This window comes from Dendrobates tinctorius, unplaced genomic scaffold (genome assembly GCF_039654945.1).
Source record: "Dendrobates tinctorius isolate UK_male_01 unplaced genomic scaffold, ASM3965494v1 ptg000332l, whole genome shotgun sequence".
NCBI lineage: Eukaryota > Metazoa > Chordata > Amphibia > Anura > Dendrobatidae > Dendrobates > Dendrobates tinctorius.
Genome location: NW_027361998.1, coordinates 8,135,508 through 8,156,501, shown reverse-complemented (window position 1 = coordinate 8,156,501; position 20,994 = coordinate 8,135,508). Strand labels below are relative to the sequence as shown.

General features: G+C 41.2%; 1 protein-coding gene across 2 annotated transcripts in view; it reads left to right on the top strand.

Moving 5' to 3' along the window:
* Nucleotides 1–20,994, top strand: part of SCARA3 (scavenger receptor class A member 3) — a 148,859-nt gene that overhangs the window by 105,303 nt on the left and 22,562 nt on the right. For both annotated transcript variants that reach the window (XM_073561969.1, XM_073561968.1), the window contains exon 5: nt 4,435–5,478. In XM_073561969.1, the coding sequence (XP_073418070.1) occupies nt 4,435–5,478 (1,044 nt within the window). The remainder of the gene's footprint in view (nt 1–4,434; nt 5,479–20,994) is intronic.

The window sequence follows — 20,994 nt, the reverse complement described above, 5'->3', positions numbered from 1 at the left end:
GTTAGTGTTTGTGCAGATCCCTTGTTTAATACTGGATCCATTACAATCGAATGACAACTGGACATTATCAGAAAGGAAACGGACTCCAAAAAGACTATGCAAGACAATGGTGTGATGTGCTGTGACATTATTACTATTATTTGTTATTATAGCGCCATTTATTCCATGGCGCCTTACATGTGAGGAGGGGTATACATAATACATACAAGTACAGTAATCTTAATCAATACAAGTCACGACTGGTACAGGAGGAGAGAGGACCCTGCCCGCGAGGGCTCACAATCTACAAGGGATGGGTGAGGATACAGTAGGTGAGGGTAGAGCTGGTCGTGCAGCGGTTTGGTGGATCGGTGGTTACTGTAGGTTGTAGGTTGTCGGAAGAGGTAGGTCTTCAGGATCTTTTTGAAGGTTTCCATGGTAGGCAAGAGTCTGATATGTTGTGGTAGAGAGTTCCAGAGTAGGGGGGATGCGTGGGAGAAATCTTGTATGCGATTGTGGGAAGAGGAGATAAGAGGGGAGTACAGAAGGAGATCTTGTGAGGATCGGAGGTTGCGTGCAGGAAAGTACCGGGAGACGAGGTCACAGATGTATGGAGGACACAGGTTGTGGATGGCTTTGTATGTCATGGTTAGGGCTTTGTACTGGATTTTGTACTGGAGTCTTTGGGTAATGGGGAGCCAGTGCAGGGATTGACAGAGGGGAGAGGCTGGGGAATAGCGGAGGGACAGGTGGATTAGTTGGGCAGCAGAGTTTAGAATAGATTGGAGGGGTGCGCGAGTGTTAGAGGGAAGGCCACAGAGCAGGAGGTTACAGTAGTCAAGGCGGGAGATGATGAGGGCATGGACTAGGGTTTTTGCAGATTCATGGTTGAGGAATGTACGGATCCGTGAAATATTTTGGAGTTGAAGTCGGCAGGAAGTGGAAAGGGCTTGGATATGTGGTTTGAAAGAGAGATCAGTGTGAAGGATAACCCCGAGGCAGCGAGCTTGTGGGACTGGAGAGAGTGGGCAGCAGTTTACTTTAATGGATAGGCCCGTTGGTGGGGTCACGTGAGATGGGCGAAAGATGATTAATTCTGTTTTGCCCATATTAAGTTTTAGAAATCTAGCGGAGAAGAAGGATGAAATAGCGGACAGACATTGAGGGATTCTAGTTAGTAGGGAGGTGATATCTGGTCCAGAGATGTAGATCTGTGTGTCATCAGCATAGAGATGATACTGAAATGATGTTTCAGTATCATGATGATACTGAGATGAATGATACTGAGATGTTGTTCAACATCTTTATCAACGATTTAGATGAAGGAATTGAGGGTAAACTGATTAAATTTGCTGATGACACAAAGCTAGGAGGGATAGCTAATACTAGAGAAGAGAGAGTGAGGATTCAAAAAGATATAAATAAACTGGAGAAGTGGGCAGCAACCAACAGAATGGTTTTTAACAGGGAGAAATGCAAAGTACTACATCTGGGCAATTAAAATGGAAAAAGCATATATAGAATGGGAGGAATAGGGCTAAGTGACAGCACATGTGAAAAAGACTTGGGTATACTAATAGATCACAGACTGAATATGAGTCAACAGTGTGATGCAGCAGCAAAAAAGGCAAATGCAATTCTAGGATGTATTAACAGAAGCATACAGTCTAGATCACGTGAAGTCATTATTTCCCTCTACTCCTCTTTGTTCAGACCTCATCTGGAATATTGTGTCCAGTTTTGGGCACCACATTTTAAAAAAGACATCAACAAACTGGAGCAAGTTCAGAAAAGAGCGACCAGAATGGTGACCGGTCTGCAAACCCTGTCTTATGAGGAAAGGTTGCAGGATTTGGGAATGTTTAGTTTGCAAAAGAGAAGACTGAGAGGAGACTTAATAGCTGTCTACAAATATCTAAAGGGCTGTCACATTGTAGAAGGATCAACTTTATTCTCATTTGCACAAGGAAAGACTAGAAGCAATGGGATGAAACTGAATGGGAGGAGACACAGATTAGATATTAGAAAAAACTTTTTGACAGTTAGAGTGATCAATGAGTGGAACAGGCTGCCACGAGAAGTGGTGAGTTCTCCTTCAATGGAAGTCTTCAAACAGAGGCTGGACAGACATCTGACTGGGATGATTTAGCGAATCCTGCTTTGAGCAGGGGGTTGGACCAGATGGCCCAGGAGGTCCCTTCCAACTCTACGATTCTATGATTCTATGATTCTATGAAAGCCATGAGATTCTATGAGCTGTCCGAGGCCGAAGGTGTAAATGGAGAAGAGCAGGGGCCCTAGGACTGAAACTTGCGGGACTCCGACGGATATGGGGCGTGGTGAGGAGGTGGTGTGCGAGTGGGAGACGCTGAATGTCCGGTCTGTTAGGTATGATGCAATCCAAGATACGGCCAAGTGATGCCAAGAGATGAGAGGGTCTGCAGTAGGGATGGGCGAATCTACTCGTTAGGACTCGTTACTCTGCGAGTATTAGGGGACTCGCAGGAGTTGGTACTCTGCGAGTTTCCAAGCGATTACTCGCACAGTAACGAGTCCAATGCAAATGAATGGCAATCCTAGTTTTTGCAGAGTTTCTTAGCGATTTTGTGTCAGCAGCTGGACACAAAATCGCTAAGAAACTAGGATTGCTTGTATTAAACTGTGAAAAAACTAGCTAGGAGTTCTCTCTCTCTGTTTTGCAGCGATTCCTGTGCTGGGGGATTCCTGTGCTGGGGAGGAGGAGAATGGGGATGCGAGTTTTGCAGCGATTCCTGTGCTGGAGGGGAGAGAGAGAGAGAACTCCTAGCTAGTTTTGTGTGTCCTAGCTGGACACAAAATCACTAAGAAACTAGGATTGCTTGTATTAAACTGTGAAAAAACTAGCTAGGAGTTCGTTCTCTCTCTCTCTCTCTCTCTCTCTCCTCGCATCCCCATTCTCCTCCTCCCCAGCACAGGAATCGCTGCAAAACAGAGAGAGAGAACTCCTAGCTAGTTTTTTAACAGTTTAATACAAGCAATCCTAGTTTCTTAGTGATTTTGTGTCCAGCTGCTGACACAAAATCGCTAAGAAACTCTGCAAAAAAAAAATCTGCATCCCCATTCTCCTCCTCCCCAGCACAGGAATCGCTGCAAAACTCGCATCCCCATTCATTAACATTGGACTCGCTAGACTTGCAACGAATAGGGAGTTTCCAAGTCGGACTCGTTACAGCCTAACGATTCCGAATATTTCAGGATTCGCCCATCCCTAGTCTGTAGTAATAGGGAATGGTCCACTGTGTCAAAGGCAGAGGACAGGTCCAGGAGGAGGAGGACAGAGTAGTGTCACTTGGCCTTGGTGGATAGTAGGTCATTGGTGACCTTAGTTAGGGCAGTTTCAGTGGAGTGGGTGGTGTTGTAAGCGGTCAAGGAGGGAGCAAGAAGAGAGGTGGAGGACAGTTCAAGATGGACGTGTTGTTCCAGTAGTTTTGAGGCATAGGGGAGAAGTGATATAAGGCGATAGCTAGATACAGAGGATGGGTCAAGAGAGGGCTTTTTGAGGATAGGTGTGATTGAGGCATGTTTAAAGCTTGAGGGGAAATCACCAGTTGTTAGTGACAGGTTGAAGAGGTGGGTTAGGGTTGGGATGAAGACTGTGGTGAGGTTTGGGATGAAGTGGGATGGGTTCGGGTCAAGTGCACAGGTAGTGAGATGTGATCTTGAGAGTAGAGTGGAGAGTCGATCTAGATGCGCCCTACTAATAATGACCAAAAAACAGACACCCCCTAAATACAGACCCCACACTACATCCAATAAATACTGACCTCAGAGCACACCCCCTACATATAGACCTCATACCACACCACCTAAACATAGACCCCACACCACATCCAATAAATGCTGACCACAGACCACACCCCCTAAAGGCAGACCCCACACCACATCCAATAAATACTGACCTCAGACCACACCTCCTAAATACAGACCCCACACCACATCCAATAAATACTGACCACAGACCACACCCCCTAAATACAGACCCCACACCACATCCAATAAATACTGACCTCGGACCACACCCCCTAAATACAGACCCCACACCACATCCAATAAATACTGACCTCGGACCACACCCCCTAAATACAGACCCCACACCACATCCAATAAATACTGACCACAGACCACAAGCACTAAATACAGACCAAACCCAAGACCAAGTCCCCTAAAACAGACTTCAGAATCCCTTTAATGTAGCCATGGACTACACCCCTTTAATACAAACCTGGACCAGACTTTCTTAATAAAGACCTCAGACAAAAATCTCTTTAATTCAGTCAGAGTCAATAGCAGACCATGACTCAGATATTAACGAGGTTGGAAAAATTGTGTTAGCAGATATTAATTGGTCATATTTAGGCAATTAACTGGGTCTTTTAATGGCAGCAAATTTTGATAATAATGTTTTTGGATCATTAGACCTGAAATCTGTTGGAAACTGCTCCTTCTGCCATGACGCCACCTACTTGGGACAAGAGATCAGCAAACTTCAGGGAGAGCTGGCTGAGATCCAGAAGATGCTCTCGGCCCAGGAGACACAACTGGACAAGACGTCTGAGAATCATCAACTGCTCGTAGCTGCCAACAGTAAAATGGACAACCAGATAGAGAGGGGCAACTTCTCCCTTCGACAGATCAATCAGACGTTGGGGCTTTTCTTGTCACAGGTGAAAGGGTGGCAGGCCGCCGCAGCTGATCTGGAGGCCTCAGTGAAAAATTTAGTCCAAGAGAGGTACGATATCACTGCCACAGTGCAACAGATAAATTTTACTGTTGGGCAAACCTCGGAGTGGATCCAGGTTATCCAGAGGAAGACCGATGAGGAAACTTTCACCTTACAAAAAATTGTCACCGACTGGCAAAATTATAGCAAAGTTTTTGGTGGATTTAAATCCACATCTGTCAAAACCATCGACCTGGTCCGAAATATTCAAAGCAGCATCACAGCCACGGCCCAACGAATCACCATGAACACGGAGGTCATGCACGATCTTGTTCTACAAGTGATGGGCCTTCAGCTACAGTTGGACAACATTACGTCTTTCCTTGACGACCACGAGGAAAACATGCAAGACCTCCATTATCATTCCAGATACACCCAAAACAGGACTGTGGAGAGGTTCGAGAGCCTGGAAGGCCGGATGTTTTCCCATGAAACTGAAATCGGGACTATATTCACGAATATCAATGCTACGGACAACCACGTGCACAACATGTTAAAGTACCTGGATGACGTGCGGCTCTCCTGTACTCATGGCTTTAACTCTCACGCCGAGGAACTGTACTACCTGAACAAGTCCGTCAGCCTCATGCAAGGGGCCACCGATCTGCTGAGAGAGAGGTTCAGTCTGATGAACGCTCGCCTGGATTTCGATGTTAGGAACCTTTCAATGATCATGGAAGAAATGAAACTGGTGGACGTTAAGCATGGAGAGATCCTGCAGAAAGTCACCATCGTGCAAGGTAGGAAAGCTAAAGGTCTTCTTCTCCTTAAAGAGCTTCTTCAAATCTGGTATTCTGGAAATATTGCCTTCATAATGTTTAGGGCAACCAGTCTGTCTGAGATTAGTAGTTGAATGCAAAAATTGTACTGGAGAATCAAAAAGCGGTCCAAAATTCTGTTCTGATACATACATACTGTGTGGTGGCCACTGCTGCTGTGGTGCTGCGTCTGTGGGGTGGTATGACCTGGTGCCGTGGGGGCTCTGCTTTACATCATGAATGCTGTGGGGTACCAGGGTCGTGGCCCCTGCTGGTTGTCACTGCACGACACTGTGCCTGACAAGTGGAGGACCCACTGAGATGTCCACCGTGACCCGGCATTGGCTTCACACAGTCTGATCACAATTGTAGACCAAGAGCCTTCGGTTCAGTTTTGTACATTTTTTCCTCGTCTCAACAGATCAATGTATAAGTTCGGAATGTGCCGTGCGGGGCATTCTCTACAGATACGATCATACTCCCTATAAACAGTACCAGACAGAGCGTGCCCTCAGATACAGTGGCATTCGGAGAGTGTTCCTACAAACAGTGCCAAATTGAGAGTGCCTTTAAAGAATGCCCGCTTAAAGACTACTAGTCAGAGAGACCACGTAAACCGTGCCTGACCTCAAAGAGTGTCCATAAAAACAGTGCCCTATATATAGTGCCCCATAAACAGTGACATTCAAAAATGCTACTATCAGCAGTGCCTGCAAGAGAATGCTCAGATAAAAAGTGCCAGGCACAGAGGGACCCTATCACCAGTGAGAGATGTAGAATGCCCCCGTTAGCAATGTCGGGCAGAGAGTTTTCCTGCTGAAAAGAAAGTACTGCCATAATTGCTGGCAGTCAAAATATTTTTATACAACCCCCTCCTCTTCACTTTATGGTCTCTCTTCCTACAAGTGACATGAGCTAAGCCAACCTAAACAACAACAGAGCTGCGCTGCATCTTTGTCAGAATTTATGGGTGTCCTAGAACTACCAGGACCTCACCGATCAGCAGCTTTATAAGATTTATTAGTTTAATGCGAATGCCCCTTTAACATACAGATGTTTCACAGCTTGTTTTACTATTGTTTTTGGATTGCTGTCCATAAATAGGATTTATGATGATCTCCAAAAGTTCTCAAGTTGCAGCATAAAGGAAACCGTCAGCGTCAGATAGTGTGAGGAGCAGAGAGGAGGAACACAGAGAGGAGAAGAGAGGAGGAACACAGAGAGGAGAAGAGAGAAGGAACATAGAGGGGAGCAGAGAGTGGAGTAACACAGACAGGAGTGAAGAGTGGAGGAACACAGAGAGGAGAAGAGAGGAGGAACACAGAGAGGTGAAGAGAGGAGGAACACAGAGAGGAGAAGAGAGGAGGAACACAGAGAGGAGAAGAGAGGAGGAACACAGAGAGGAGCAGAGAGTGGAGGAACACAGAGAGGAGAAGAGAGGAGGAACACAGAGAGGAGAAGAGAGGAGGAACACAGAGAGGAGAAGAGAGGAGGAACATAGAGAGGAGCAGAGAGTGGAGGAACACAGACAGGAGTGAAGAGTGGAGGAACACAGAGAGGAGAAGAGAGGAGGAACACAGAGAGGAGAAGAGAGGAGGAACACAGAGAGGTGAAGAGAGGAGGAACACAGAGAGGAGCGGAGAGTGGAGGAACATAGAGAGGAGTGGCGAGTGGAGGAATATAGAGAGGAGTGGAGAGTGGAGGAACACAGAGAGGAGAAGAGAAGGGGAACAAAGAGAGGAGAAGAGAGGAGGAACACAGAGAGGAGAAGAGAGGAGGAACACAGAGAGGAGAAGAGAGGAGGAACACAGAGAGGAGAAGAGAGGGGGAACACAGAGGAGAAGAGAGGAGGAAAACAGAGAGGAGAAGAGAGGAGGAACACAGAGAGGAGAAGAGAGGAGGAACACAGAGAGGAGAAGAGAGGAGGAAGACAGAGAGGAGAAGAGAGGGGGAACACAGAGAGGAGAAGAGAGGAGGAAGACAGAGAGGAGAAGAGAGGGGGAACACAGAGAGGAGAAGAGAGGAGGAACACAGAGAGGAGAAGAGAGGGGGAACACAGAGGAGCGGAGAGTGGAGGAACACAGAGAGGAGAAGAGAGGAGGAACACAGAGAGGAGCGGAGAGTGGAGGAACACAGAGAGGAGAAGAGAGGAGGAACACAGAGAGGAGAAGAGAGGAGGAAGACAGAGGAGAAGAGAGGGGGAACACAGAGGAGAAGAGAGGAGGAAAACAGAGAGGAGAAGAGAGGAGGAACACAGAGAGGATCAGAGAGTGGAGGAACACAGAGAGGAGCGGAGAGTGGAGGAACACAGAGAGGAGAAGAGAGGAGAAACACAGAGAGGAGAAGAGAGGAGGAACACATAGAGGAGAATAGAGGAGGAACACAGAGAGGAGAAGAGAGGAGGAACATAGAGAGGAGCAGAGAGTGGAGGAACATAGAGAGGAGCGGAGAGTGGAGGAACATAGAGAGGAGCGGAGAGTGGAGGAACATAGAGAGGAGTGGAGAGTGGAGGAACAGAGAGAGGAGTGGAGAGTGGAGGAACAGAGAAAGGAGTGGAGAGTGGAGGAACATAGAGAGGAGCGGAGAGTGGAGGAACATAGTGAGGAGCGGAGAGTGGAGGAACATAGAGAGGAGTGGAGAGTGGAGGAACACAGAGAGGAGTGGAGAGTGGAGGAACATAGAGAGGAGCGGAGAGTGGAGGAACATAGAGAGGAGCATAGAATGGAGGAACATAGAGAGGAGCATAGAATGGAGGAACATAGAGAGGAGCGGAGAGTGGAGGAACACAGAGAGGAGTGAAGAGTGGAGGAACATAGAGAGGAGCGGAGAGTGGAGGAACATAGAGAGGAGTGGAGAGTGGAGGAACACAGAGAGGAGTGGAGAGTGGAGGAACATAGAGAGGAGCGGAGAGTGGAGGAACATAGAGAGGAGCAGAGAGTGGAGGAACATAGAGAGGAGCATAGAATGGAGGAACATAGAGAGGAGCGGAGAGTGGAGGAACATAGAGAGGAGCAGAGAGTGGAGGAACATAGAGAGGAGTGGAGAGTGGAGGAACATAGAGAGGAGCGGAGAGTGGAGGAACATAGAGAGGCGTGGAGAGTGGAGGAACATAGAGAGGAGCAGAGAGTGGAGGAACATAGAGAGGAGTGGAGAGTGGAGGAACATAGAGAGGAGCGGAGAGTGGAGGAACATAGAGAGGAGCGGAGAGTGGAGGAACACAGAGAGGAGTGGAGAGTGGAGGAACATAGAGAGGAGTGGAGAGTGGAGGAACACAGAGAGGAGTGGAGAGTGGAGGAACATAGAGAGGAGCGGAGAGTGGAGGAACACAGAGAGGAGCAGTGAGTGGAGGAACATAGAGAGGAGCGGAGAGTGGAGGAACATAGAGAGGAGCAGAGAGTGGAGGAACATAGAGAGGAGCGGAGAGTGGAGGAACATAGTGAGGAGCGGAGAGTGGAGGAACATAGAGAGGAGTGGAGAGTGGAGGAACACAGAGAGGAGTGGAGAGTGGAGGAACATAGAGAGGAGCGGAGAGTGGAGGAACATAGAGAGGAGCATAGAATGGAGGAACATAGAGAGGAGCATAGAATGGAGGAACATAGAGAGGAGCGGAGAGTGGAGGAACATAGAGAGGAGCGGAGAGTGGAGGAACACAGAGAGGAGTGGAGAGTGGAGGAACATAGAGAGGAGCGGAGAGTGGAGGAACATAGAGAGGAGTGGAGAGTGGAGGAACACAGAGAGGAGTGGAGAGTGGAGGAACATAGAGAGGAGCGGAGAGTGGAGGAACACAGAGAGGAGCAGAGAGTGGAGGAACATAGAGAGGAGCATAGAATGGAGGAACATAGAGAGGAGCGGAGAGTGGAGGAACATAGAGAGGAGCAGAGAGTGGAGGAACATAGAGAGGAGTGGAGAGTGGAGGAACATAGAGAGGAGCGGAGAGTGGAGGAACATAGAGAGGAGTGGAGAGTGGAGGAACATAGAGAGGAGCAGAGAGTGGAGGAACATAGAGAGGAGCGGAGAGTGGAGTAACACAGAGAGGAGTGGAGAGTGGAGGAACATAGAGAGGAGTGGAGAGTGGAGGAACATAGAGAGGAGTGGAGAGTGGAGGAACACAGAGAGGAGTGGAGAGTGGAGGAACATAGAGAGGAGCGGAGAGTGGAGGAACACAGAGAGGAGCAGTGAGTGGAGGAACATAGAGAGGAGCGGAGAGTGGAGGAACATAGAGAGGAGCAGAGAGTGGAGGAACATAGAGAGGAGTAGAGAGTGTAGGAACATAGAGAGGAGCAGAGAGTGGAGGAATATAAAGAGGAGTGGAGGAACAAAGAGAGGAGTGGAGAGTGGAGGAACATAGAGAGGAGCGGGGAGTGGAGGAACATAGAGAGGAGCAGAGAGTGGAGGAATATAAAGAGGAGCAGAGAGTGGAGGAACATAGAGAGGATCAGAGAGTGGAGGAACATAAAGAGGAGTGGAGGAACATAGAGAGGAGCGGAGAGTGGAGGAACATAGAGAGGAGCGGAGAGTGGAGGAACATAGAGAGGAGCGGAGATTAAAGAAATAGAGTGGAGAGGAGAGTGAAGGAACATAGAGAGTAGTGGAGATTTCTGAGGATGACAGCACAAAGCTGAACAGATCCCTCATAAAACGAGCGGGTGACTCAGAACTGGACTCCACAAGTTGTTAGCGCGTTCACTGCTCACATCCACCGCTGGTGGGAAAGATGACAGCCAAGTCTGACATCACCGCACAGAGCGAGGAAAACACTGCAGACAGTTTTCCACTCTGCAAAGAAAAAATATGTACAAGTAATGTAGTAAAAACAACGGAACAGATCTGCTCCGTGCAACTTCTACCCTGGGATCACATGTGATAGAAAAAATACACACAGATCAGAAATTTTTCACAATTTTCCTCAATTCTGCCTCAAACATTAGTGAATACAGGAAAATATATAATTTGATATTATTTAATCCATAGAGCAGAAGGAAATCTGATCCAACTTACAATAGTACAAACTAGCAAGACACATAAAATGTAATAAAATTTATGCGGCATTTACATTTGATTGACATTCCTATATCAGTAAAACAAGTACAGTACTATGTACAAGAAAATAACTACTATACAATTGTGCTCAAAAGTTTACATGCCCCGGCAGAAGTTTTGCTTTCTTGGCCTTTTTTTCCGAGAATATGAATAATAACACCAAAACTTTTTCTCCACTCATGGTAAGTGGTTGGGAGAAACCTTTAAATCATAATGACAACTCAAAGTATCCAAATGACCATGATCGAAAGTTCACATACCCTGGTGATTTTGGCCTGATAACATGCACAGAAGTTGACACAAATGGGTTTAAATGGCTACTTAAGGTAACATCCTCTCCTGTGACCTGTTTGCTTGTAATCAGTGCGTGCATAAAAGCTGAGTGAGTTTCTGGGATCCAGACAGACTCTTGCATCTTTCAGCCAGCCACTGACATTTCTGGATTGTGAGTCACGGGGAAAGCAAAATAATTGCCAATGGATCTACGGGAAAAAGTAGTTGAACTGTAAGAAACAGGAAAGGGATACAAAAAGATATTCAAGGAATTGATAATGCCAGTCAGCAGCATTCAAACTGTGATTAACAAATGGAAAATCAGGAGCTCTGTAAAATCAAAACCACGGTCAGGTAGACCAACAAAAGTTTCATCCACAACTGCCAGGGAGATTGTTCGGGAAGCAAAGAAAAACCCACAAATAACATCAGCTGAAATGTCGGACTCTCTGAAAACTAGCGGTGTGGCTGTTTCAAGATGCTCAATAAGGAGGCACTTGAAGAAAAATGGTCTGCATGGTCGAGTCGCCAGAAGAAAGCCATTACTGCGCAAATGCTACAAAGTATCTCACCTACAATACTCAAAACAGAACAGAGACAAGTCTCAAAACTTCTGGAACAAGGTAATTTGAAGTGAAGAGGCCAAAATTGGACTTTTTGGTCACAACCTTAAACTTTAAATTTGAAGAGAGAGAAACAAGGCCTATGATGAAAGGAACAACATTCCTACTGTAAAGCATAGAGGTGGATCGCTGATGTTTTGGGGATGTGTGAGCCACAAAGGCACAGGAAACTTGGTCAACGTTGAAGGAAAGATGAATACAGCATATTATCAGCAAATACTGGAGGCAAATTTGCGTTCATCAGCCCAGAATCTGCGCATGGGGCGTACTTGGACGTTCCAACATGACAACGATCCAAAACACAAGGCCAAGCTGACCTGTCATTGGCAATAGCAGAACAAAGTTAAGGTTCTGGAGTGGCCATCTCAGTCTTCTTGTCACGAAGTGACTTGCCCTGTGTGACGCGACCAGCCGATGGGTGGGTAACTAAAACAACAAGACAAACAAGGGTACACTGGGGACACAATTACAACGGTGGGCCCTATAATAGTGAATGGGGACGTGGACACCTTCTGCACTCTCCTGAGGCTGTGCCCCTGAACACTCCTCACGTTCCCTATACAGGTTCTTTCAACCTGTCGCTGACCAGGATACCTAGGTCCCTCATTTGCCCAGCAACTATCCCTTGCTAGGGAACTGGCAAGTGCGGACACTGGTCCCACCGCTGTACTAATAAAACACAAGGGAAAATAATGAACAGGGGAAACAAACAACTTAGCTTTCTCTTTAGCCAATGCTCCTAAGGCAACAGAGTACGGCACCCGGACACAGCTTTCAGCTGAAACACCAAGGCTCTCAGATGAGCTGCAAAGGTTGGTTAGGGAATGACCAGTATCACCAACAGTGATCCAGAGCACCTGACAACCTTTTATAGGAAGGAGCGGGAGAGATAACACCTGCTGGCTAATTCAAACGTGTAGTAACCCCAGCGGCCACTGGAGACAAAACCCATTAACAGGAATTAAAGTTGTAATAACACCGACGGCCACCAGGGGCAAAGACTAACATTAAGCCAGAAGCTTGAAAGAAAAAAAAAGGTTTTATATGAGCCCGGATGTGCCACAGATCCAAACATGGATCGTGACACTCCTGACCTCAATATCACTGAGCAACTCTGGGGAGATCTCAAGCGTGAGAGTCATGCTAGACAGCCCAGGAATTTACAGAAACTGGAGGTTTTTTGCCATGAAGAGTGGGCAGCTTTACCATCTGAGAAAATAAAGAACCTCATCCACAATTACCACAAAGGACTTCACGCTGTCATTGATGTTAGAGGGGGGCAATACATGGTATTAATAAATGGGGTATGTGAACTTTTGATGAGGGTCATTTAGATATTTTGGGTTGTCATTATGATTTAAATAAGAGCACACAGTAGTTTGACAATAAATGGCTTCACCCAACCACTAACCATGAGTGGGGAAAAAGTTTTGCTGTTATCATTTATATTCTCTGAAAAAAGGCCAAGAAAGCAAAAATTCTGCTGGGGTATGTAAACGTTTGAGCATAACTGTAATACTTCCCCTATCTACAATAATGTAATAAATATAATACTGCTTCAATGTACCAGAATATAACTACTATAATACTGTCCCCTTTGTACAAGAATATAACTACTATAATACTGCCCCTATTTACAAGAATATAACTACTATAATAATGCCCCTATGTACAAGAATATAACTACTACAATACTGCTCCTATGTACAAGAATATAACTACTATAATACTGCTCCTATGTACAAGAATATAACTACTATAATACTGCTCCCTATGTACAAGAATATAACTACTATAATACTGCCCCCTATGTACAAGAATATAACTACTATAATACTGCCCCTATGTACAAGAATATAACTACTATAATACTGCTCCCTATGTACAAGAATATAACTACTATAATACTGCCCCCTATGTACAAGAATATAACTACTATAATACTGCCCCCTATGTACAAGAATATAACTACTATAATACTTCTCCCTATGTACAAGAATATAACTACTATAATACTGCCCCTATTTACAAGAATATAACTACTATAATAATGCCCCTATGTACAAGAATATAACTACTACAATACTGCTCCTATGTACAAGAATATAACTACTATAATACTGCTCCTATGTACAAGAATATAACTACTATAATACTGCTCCCTATGTACAAGAATATAACTACTATAATACTGCCCCCTATGTACAAGAATATAACTACTATAATACTGCCCCCTATGTACAAGAATATAACTACTATAATACTGCTCCCTATGTACAAGAATATAACTACTATAATACTTCCCCTATGTTCAAGAATATAACTACTATAATACTGCTCCCTATGTACAAGAATATAACTATAATACTGCTCCCTATGTACAAGAATATAACTACTATAATACTGCCCCCTATGTTCAAGAATATAACTACTATAATACTGCCCCCTATGTACAAGAATATAACTATAATACTGCCCCCTATGTTCAAGACTATAACTACTATAATACTGCTCCTATGTACAGGAATATAACTACTATAATACTGCCCCCTATGTTCAAGAATATAACTACTATAATACTGCTCCTATGTACAAGAATATAACTATAATACTGCCCCCTATGTTCAAGACTATAACTACTATAATACTGCTCCTATATACAAGAATATAACTACTATAATACTGCCCCCTATGTACAAGAATATAACTACTATAATACTGCTCCTATGTACAAGAATATAACTACTATAATACTGCTCCCTATGTACAAGAATGTAACAACTATAATACTGCCCCCTATGTACAAGAATATAACTACTATAATACTGCCCCTATGTACAAGAATATAACTACTATAATACTGTCCCTATGTACAAGAATATAACTACTATAATAATGCCCCCTATGTACAAGAATATTACTACTATAATACTGCCCCTATGTACAAGAATATAACTACTATAATACTGCCCCCATGTACAAGAAAATAACTACTGTAATACTGCCCCTATGTACAGGAATATAGCTACTATAATACTGCCCCTTTGTACAAGAATATAACTACTATAATACTGTCCCTATGTACAAGAATATAACTACTATAATACTGCCCCCTATGTACAAGAATATTATTACTATAATACTGCCCCTATGTACAAGAATATAACTACTATAATACTGCCCCCATGTACAAGAAAATAACTACTGTAATACTGTCCCTATGTACAGGAATATAACTACTATAACACTGCCCCTATGTGCAAGAATATAACTACTATAATACTGCCTCTATGTACAAGAATATAACTACTATAATACTGCCCCCTATGTACAAGAATATAACTACTATAATACTGCTCCTATGTACAAGAATATAACTACTATAATACTGCCCCTATGTTCAAGAATATTACTACTATAATACTGCCCCTATGTACAGGAATATAACTACTATAATACTGCCTCTATGTACAAGAATATAACTACTATAATACTGTCCCTATGTACAAGAATATAACTACTATAATACTGCCCCCTATGTACAAGAATATTACTACTATAATACTGCCCCTATGTACAAGAATATAACTACTATAATACTGCCCCCATGTACAAGAAAATAACTACTGTAATACTGCCCCTATGAACAGTAATATAGCTACTATAATACTGCCCCTATGTACAAGAATATAACTACTATAATACTGTCCCTATGTACAAGAATATAACTACTATAATACTGCCCCCATGTACAAGAAAATAACTACTGTAATACTGCCCCTATGTACAGGAATATAACTACTATAACACTGCCCCTATGTGCAAGAATATAACTACTGTAATACTGCCCCTATGTACAGGAATATAACTACTATAACACTGCCCCTATGTGCAAGAATATAACTACTATAATACTGCCTCTATGTACAAGAATATAACTACTATAATACTGCCCCCTATGTACAAGAATATTACTACTATAATACTGCCCCTATGTACAGGAATATAACTACTATAATACTGCCTCTATGTACAAGAATATAACTACTATAATACTGCCCCTATGTACAGGAATATAACTACTATAATACTGCCCCCTATATACAAGAATATAACTACTATAATACTGCTCCTATGTACAAGAATATAACTACTATAATACTGCTCTTATATACAAGAATATAACTACTATAATACTGCCCCTATGTACAAGAATATTACTACTATAATACTGCTCTTATATACAAGAATCTAACTACTATAATACTGCCCCTATGTACAAGAATATTACTACTATAATACTGCTCATGTGTACAGGAATATAACTACTATAATACTGCCCCCTATGTACAAGAACATAACTACTATAATACTGCTCATGTGTACAGGAATATAACTACTATAACACTGCCCCCTATGTGCAAGAATATAACTACTATAATACTGCCCCCTATATGCAAGAATATAACTACTATAATACTGCCCCTACGTACAAGAATATAACTACTATAATACTGCCCCCTATGTACAAGAATATAACTACTATAATAATGCCCCCTATGTACAAGAACATAATTACTATAATACTGCCCCCTATATGCAAGAATATAACTACTATAATACTGCCTCCTATGTACAAGAATATGACTACTATAATACTGCCGCTATGTACAAGAACATAACTACTGTAATACTGCCCCCTATATACAAGAATATAACTACTATAATACTGCCCCCTATGTACAAGAATATAACTACTATAATACTGCCCCCATGTACAAGAATATAACTACTATAATACTGCTCCTATGTACAAGAATATAACTACTATAATACTTCCCCCTATGTACAAGAATATAACTACTATAATACTGCCCCCATGTACAAGAATATAACTACTATAATACTGCTCCTATGTACAAGAATATAACTACTATAATACTTCCCCCTATGTACAAGAATATAACTACTATAATACTGCCCCTATGTACAAGAATATAACTACCATAATACTGCCCCCTATATGCAAGAATATAACTACTATAATACTGCCCCTACGTACAAGAATATAACTACTATAATACTGCCCCCTATGTACAAGAATATAACTACTATAATACTGCCCCCTATGTACAAGAACATAACTACTATAATACTGCCCCCTATATGCTAGAATATAACTACTATAATACTGCCCCCTATGTACAAGAATATGACTACTATAATACTGCCGCTATGTACAAGAATATAACTACTGTAATACTTCCCCCTATGTACAAGAATATAACTACTATAATACTGCCCCTATGTACAAGAATATAACTACTATAATACTGCCCCCTATATGCAAGAATATAACTACTATAATACTGCCCCTACGTACAAGAATATAACTACTATAATACTGCCCCCTATGTACAAGAATATAACTACTATAATACTGCCCCTATGTACAAGAATATAACTACTATAATACTGCCCCCTATATGCTAGAATATAACTACTATAATACTGCCCCCTATGTACAAGAATATGACTACTATAATACTGCCGCTATGTACAAGAATATAACTACTGTAATACTGCCCCCATGTAAAAAAATATAACTACTATAATACTGCTCCTATGTACAAGAATATAACTACTATAATACTGCCCCTATGTACAAGAATATAACTACTATAATACTGCTCCTATGTACAAGAACATAACTACTATACTACTGCCCCCTATGTACAAGAATATAACTACTATAATACTGCTCCTATGTACAGGAATATAACTACTGTAATATTGACCCCCATGTACAAGAATATAACTATTTTAATACTGCCTCCTATGTACAAGAATATAACTACTATAATACTGCCCCCTATGTACAAGAGTATAACTACTATAATACTGCCCCCCTATGTACAAGAATATAACTACTATAATACTGCCCCCTATGCACAAGAATATAACTACTATAATACTGCCTCCTATGTACAAGACTATAACTACTATAATACTGTCCCCAATGTACAAGAATATAACTACTATAATACTGCTCCTATGTACAAGAATATAACTACTATAATACTGCTCATATTTACAAGAATACAACTACTATAATACTGCCCCCTATGTACAAGAATATAACTACTATAATACTACCCCCTATGTACAAGAGTATAACTACTATAATGCTGCTCCTATGTACAAGAATATAACTACTGTAATACTGCCCCCCATATACAAGAATATAACTACTATAATACTGCCCCCCATGTACAAGAATATAACTACTATAATACTGTCCCCTATGTACAAGAATATAACTACTATAATACTGCTGCTATGTACAAGAATATAAATACTATAATACTGCCCCCTATGTACAAGACTACAACTACTATAATACTGCTCCTATGTACAAGAATATAACTACTATAATACTGCCCATATGTGCAAGAATATAACTACTATAATACTGCCCCTATGTACAAGAATATAACTATTATAATACTGCCCACATGTACAAGACTACAACTACTATAATACTGCTCCTATGTACAAGAATATAACTACTATAATACTGCCCCCTATGTACAAGAATATAACTACTATAATACTGCCCCCCTCTGTACAAGAATATAACTACTATAATACTGCCCCCTATGTACAAGAGTATAACTACTATAATACTGCCTCCTATGTACAAGACTATAACTACTATAATACTGTCCCCAATGTACAAGAATATAACTACTATAATACTGCTCCTATGTACAAGAATATATCTACTATAATACTGCCCCTATGTACAAGAATATAACTACTATAATACTGCTCTTATGTACAAGAATATAACTACTATAATACTGCTCATATGTACAAGAATATAACTACTATAATACTGCCCCCTATGTACAAGAATATAACTACTATAATACTGCCCCCTATGTACAAGACTACAACTACTATAATACTGCTCCTATGTACAAGAATATAACTACTATAATACTGCCCCTATGTGCAAGAATATAACTACTATAATACTGCCCCTATGTACAAGAATATAACTACTATAATACTGCCCCCATGTCCAAGACTACAACTACTATAAGACTGCTCCTATGTACAAGAATATAACTACTATAATACTGCCCCCTATGTACAAGAATATAACTACTATAATACTGCCCCCCTATGTACAAGAATATAACTACTATAATACTGCCCCCTATGTACAAGAATATAACTACTACAATCCTGCCTCCTATGTACAAGACTATAACTACTATAATACTGTCCCCAATGTACAAGAATATAACTACTATAATACTGCTCCTATGTACAAGAATATAACTACTATAATACTGCTCCTATGTACAAGAATATAACTACTATAATACTGCCCCCTATGTACAAGAATATAACTACTATAATACTGCCCCCCTATGTACAAGAATATAACTGCTATAATACTGCCTCCTATGTACAAGACTATAACTACTATAATACTGTCCCCAATGTACAAGAATATAACTACTACAATACTGCTCCTATGCACAAGAATATAACTACTATAATACTGCCCCCTATGTACAAGACTAAAACTACTATAATACTGCTCCTATGTACAAGAATATAACTACTATAATACTGCCCCCATGTACAAGAATATAACTACTATAATACTGCTCCTATGTACAAGAATATAACTACTTTAATACTGCCCCTATGTACAAGAATATAACTACTATAATACTGCTCCTATGTACAAGAATATAACTACTATAATACTGCCCCCATGTACAAGACTACAATTACTATAATACTGCTCCTATGTACAAGAATATAACTACTATAATACTGCCCCCTATGTACAACAATATAACTAGTATAATGCTGCTCCTATGTACAAGAATATAACTACTATAATACTGCCCCCCATGTACAAGAATATAACTACTATAATACTGCCCCCATGTACAAGACTACAACTACTATAATACTGCTCCTATGTACAAGAATATAACTAATATAATACTGCTCCTATGTACAAGAATATAACTACTATAATACTTCCCCCTATGTACAAGAATATAACTACTATAATACTGCCCCTATGTACAAGAATATAACTACCATAATACTGCCCCCTATATGCAAGAATATAACTACTATAATACTGCCCCTACGTACAAGAATATAACTACTATAATACTGCCCCCTATGTACAAGAATATAACTACTATAATACTGCCCCCTATGTACAAGAACATAACTACTATAATACTGCCCCCTATATGCTAGAATATAACTACTATAATACTGCCCCCTATGTACAAGAATATGACTACTATAATACTGCCGCTATGTACAAGAATATAACTACTGTAATACTTCCCCCTATGTACAAGAATATAACTACTATAATACTGCCCCTATGTACAAGAATATAACTACCATAATACTGCCCCCTATATGCAAGAATATAACTACTATAATACTGCCCCTACGTACAAGAATATAACTACTATAATACTGCCCCCTATGTACAAGAATATAACTACTATAATACTGCCCCCTATGTACAAGAACATAACTACTATAATACTGCCCCCTATATGCTAGAATATAACTACTATAATACTGCCCCCTATGTACAAGAATATGACTACTATAATACTGCCGCTATGTACAAGAATATAACTACTGTAATACTGCCCCCATGTAAAAAAATATAACTACTATAATACTGCTCCTATGTACAAGAATATAACTACTATAATACTGCCCCTATGTACAAGAATATAACTACTATAATACTGCTCCTATGTACAAGAATATAACTACTATACTACTGCCCCCTATGTACAAGAATATAACTACTATAATACTGCTCCTATGTACAGGAATATAACTACTATAATATTGACCCCCATGTACAAGAATATAACTACTATAATACTGCCTCCTATGTACAAGAATATAACTACTATAATACTGCCCCCTATGTACAAGAGTATAACTACTATAATACTGCCCCCCTATGTACAAGAATATAACTACTATAATACTGCCCCCTATGTACAAGAATATAACTACTATAATACTGCCTCCTATGTACAAGACTATAACTACTATAATACTGTCCCCAATGTACAAGAATATAACTACTATAATACTGCTCCTATGTACAAGAATATAACTACTATAATACTGCTCATATTTACAAGAATAGAACTACTATAATACTGCCCCCTATGTACAAGAATATAACTACTATAATACTGCCCCCTATGTACAAGAGTATAACTACTATAATGCTGCTCCTATGTACAAGAATATAACTACTGTAATACTGCCCCCCATATACAAGAATATAACTACTATAATACTGCCCCCCATGTACAAGAATATAACTACTATAATACTGTCCCCTATGTACAAGAATATAACTACTATAATACTGCTCCTATGTACAAGAATATAACTACTATAATACTGCCCCCTATGTACAAGAATATAACTAATATAATACTGCCCCCTATGTACAAGAATATAACTACTA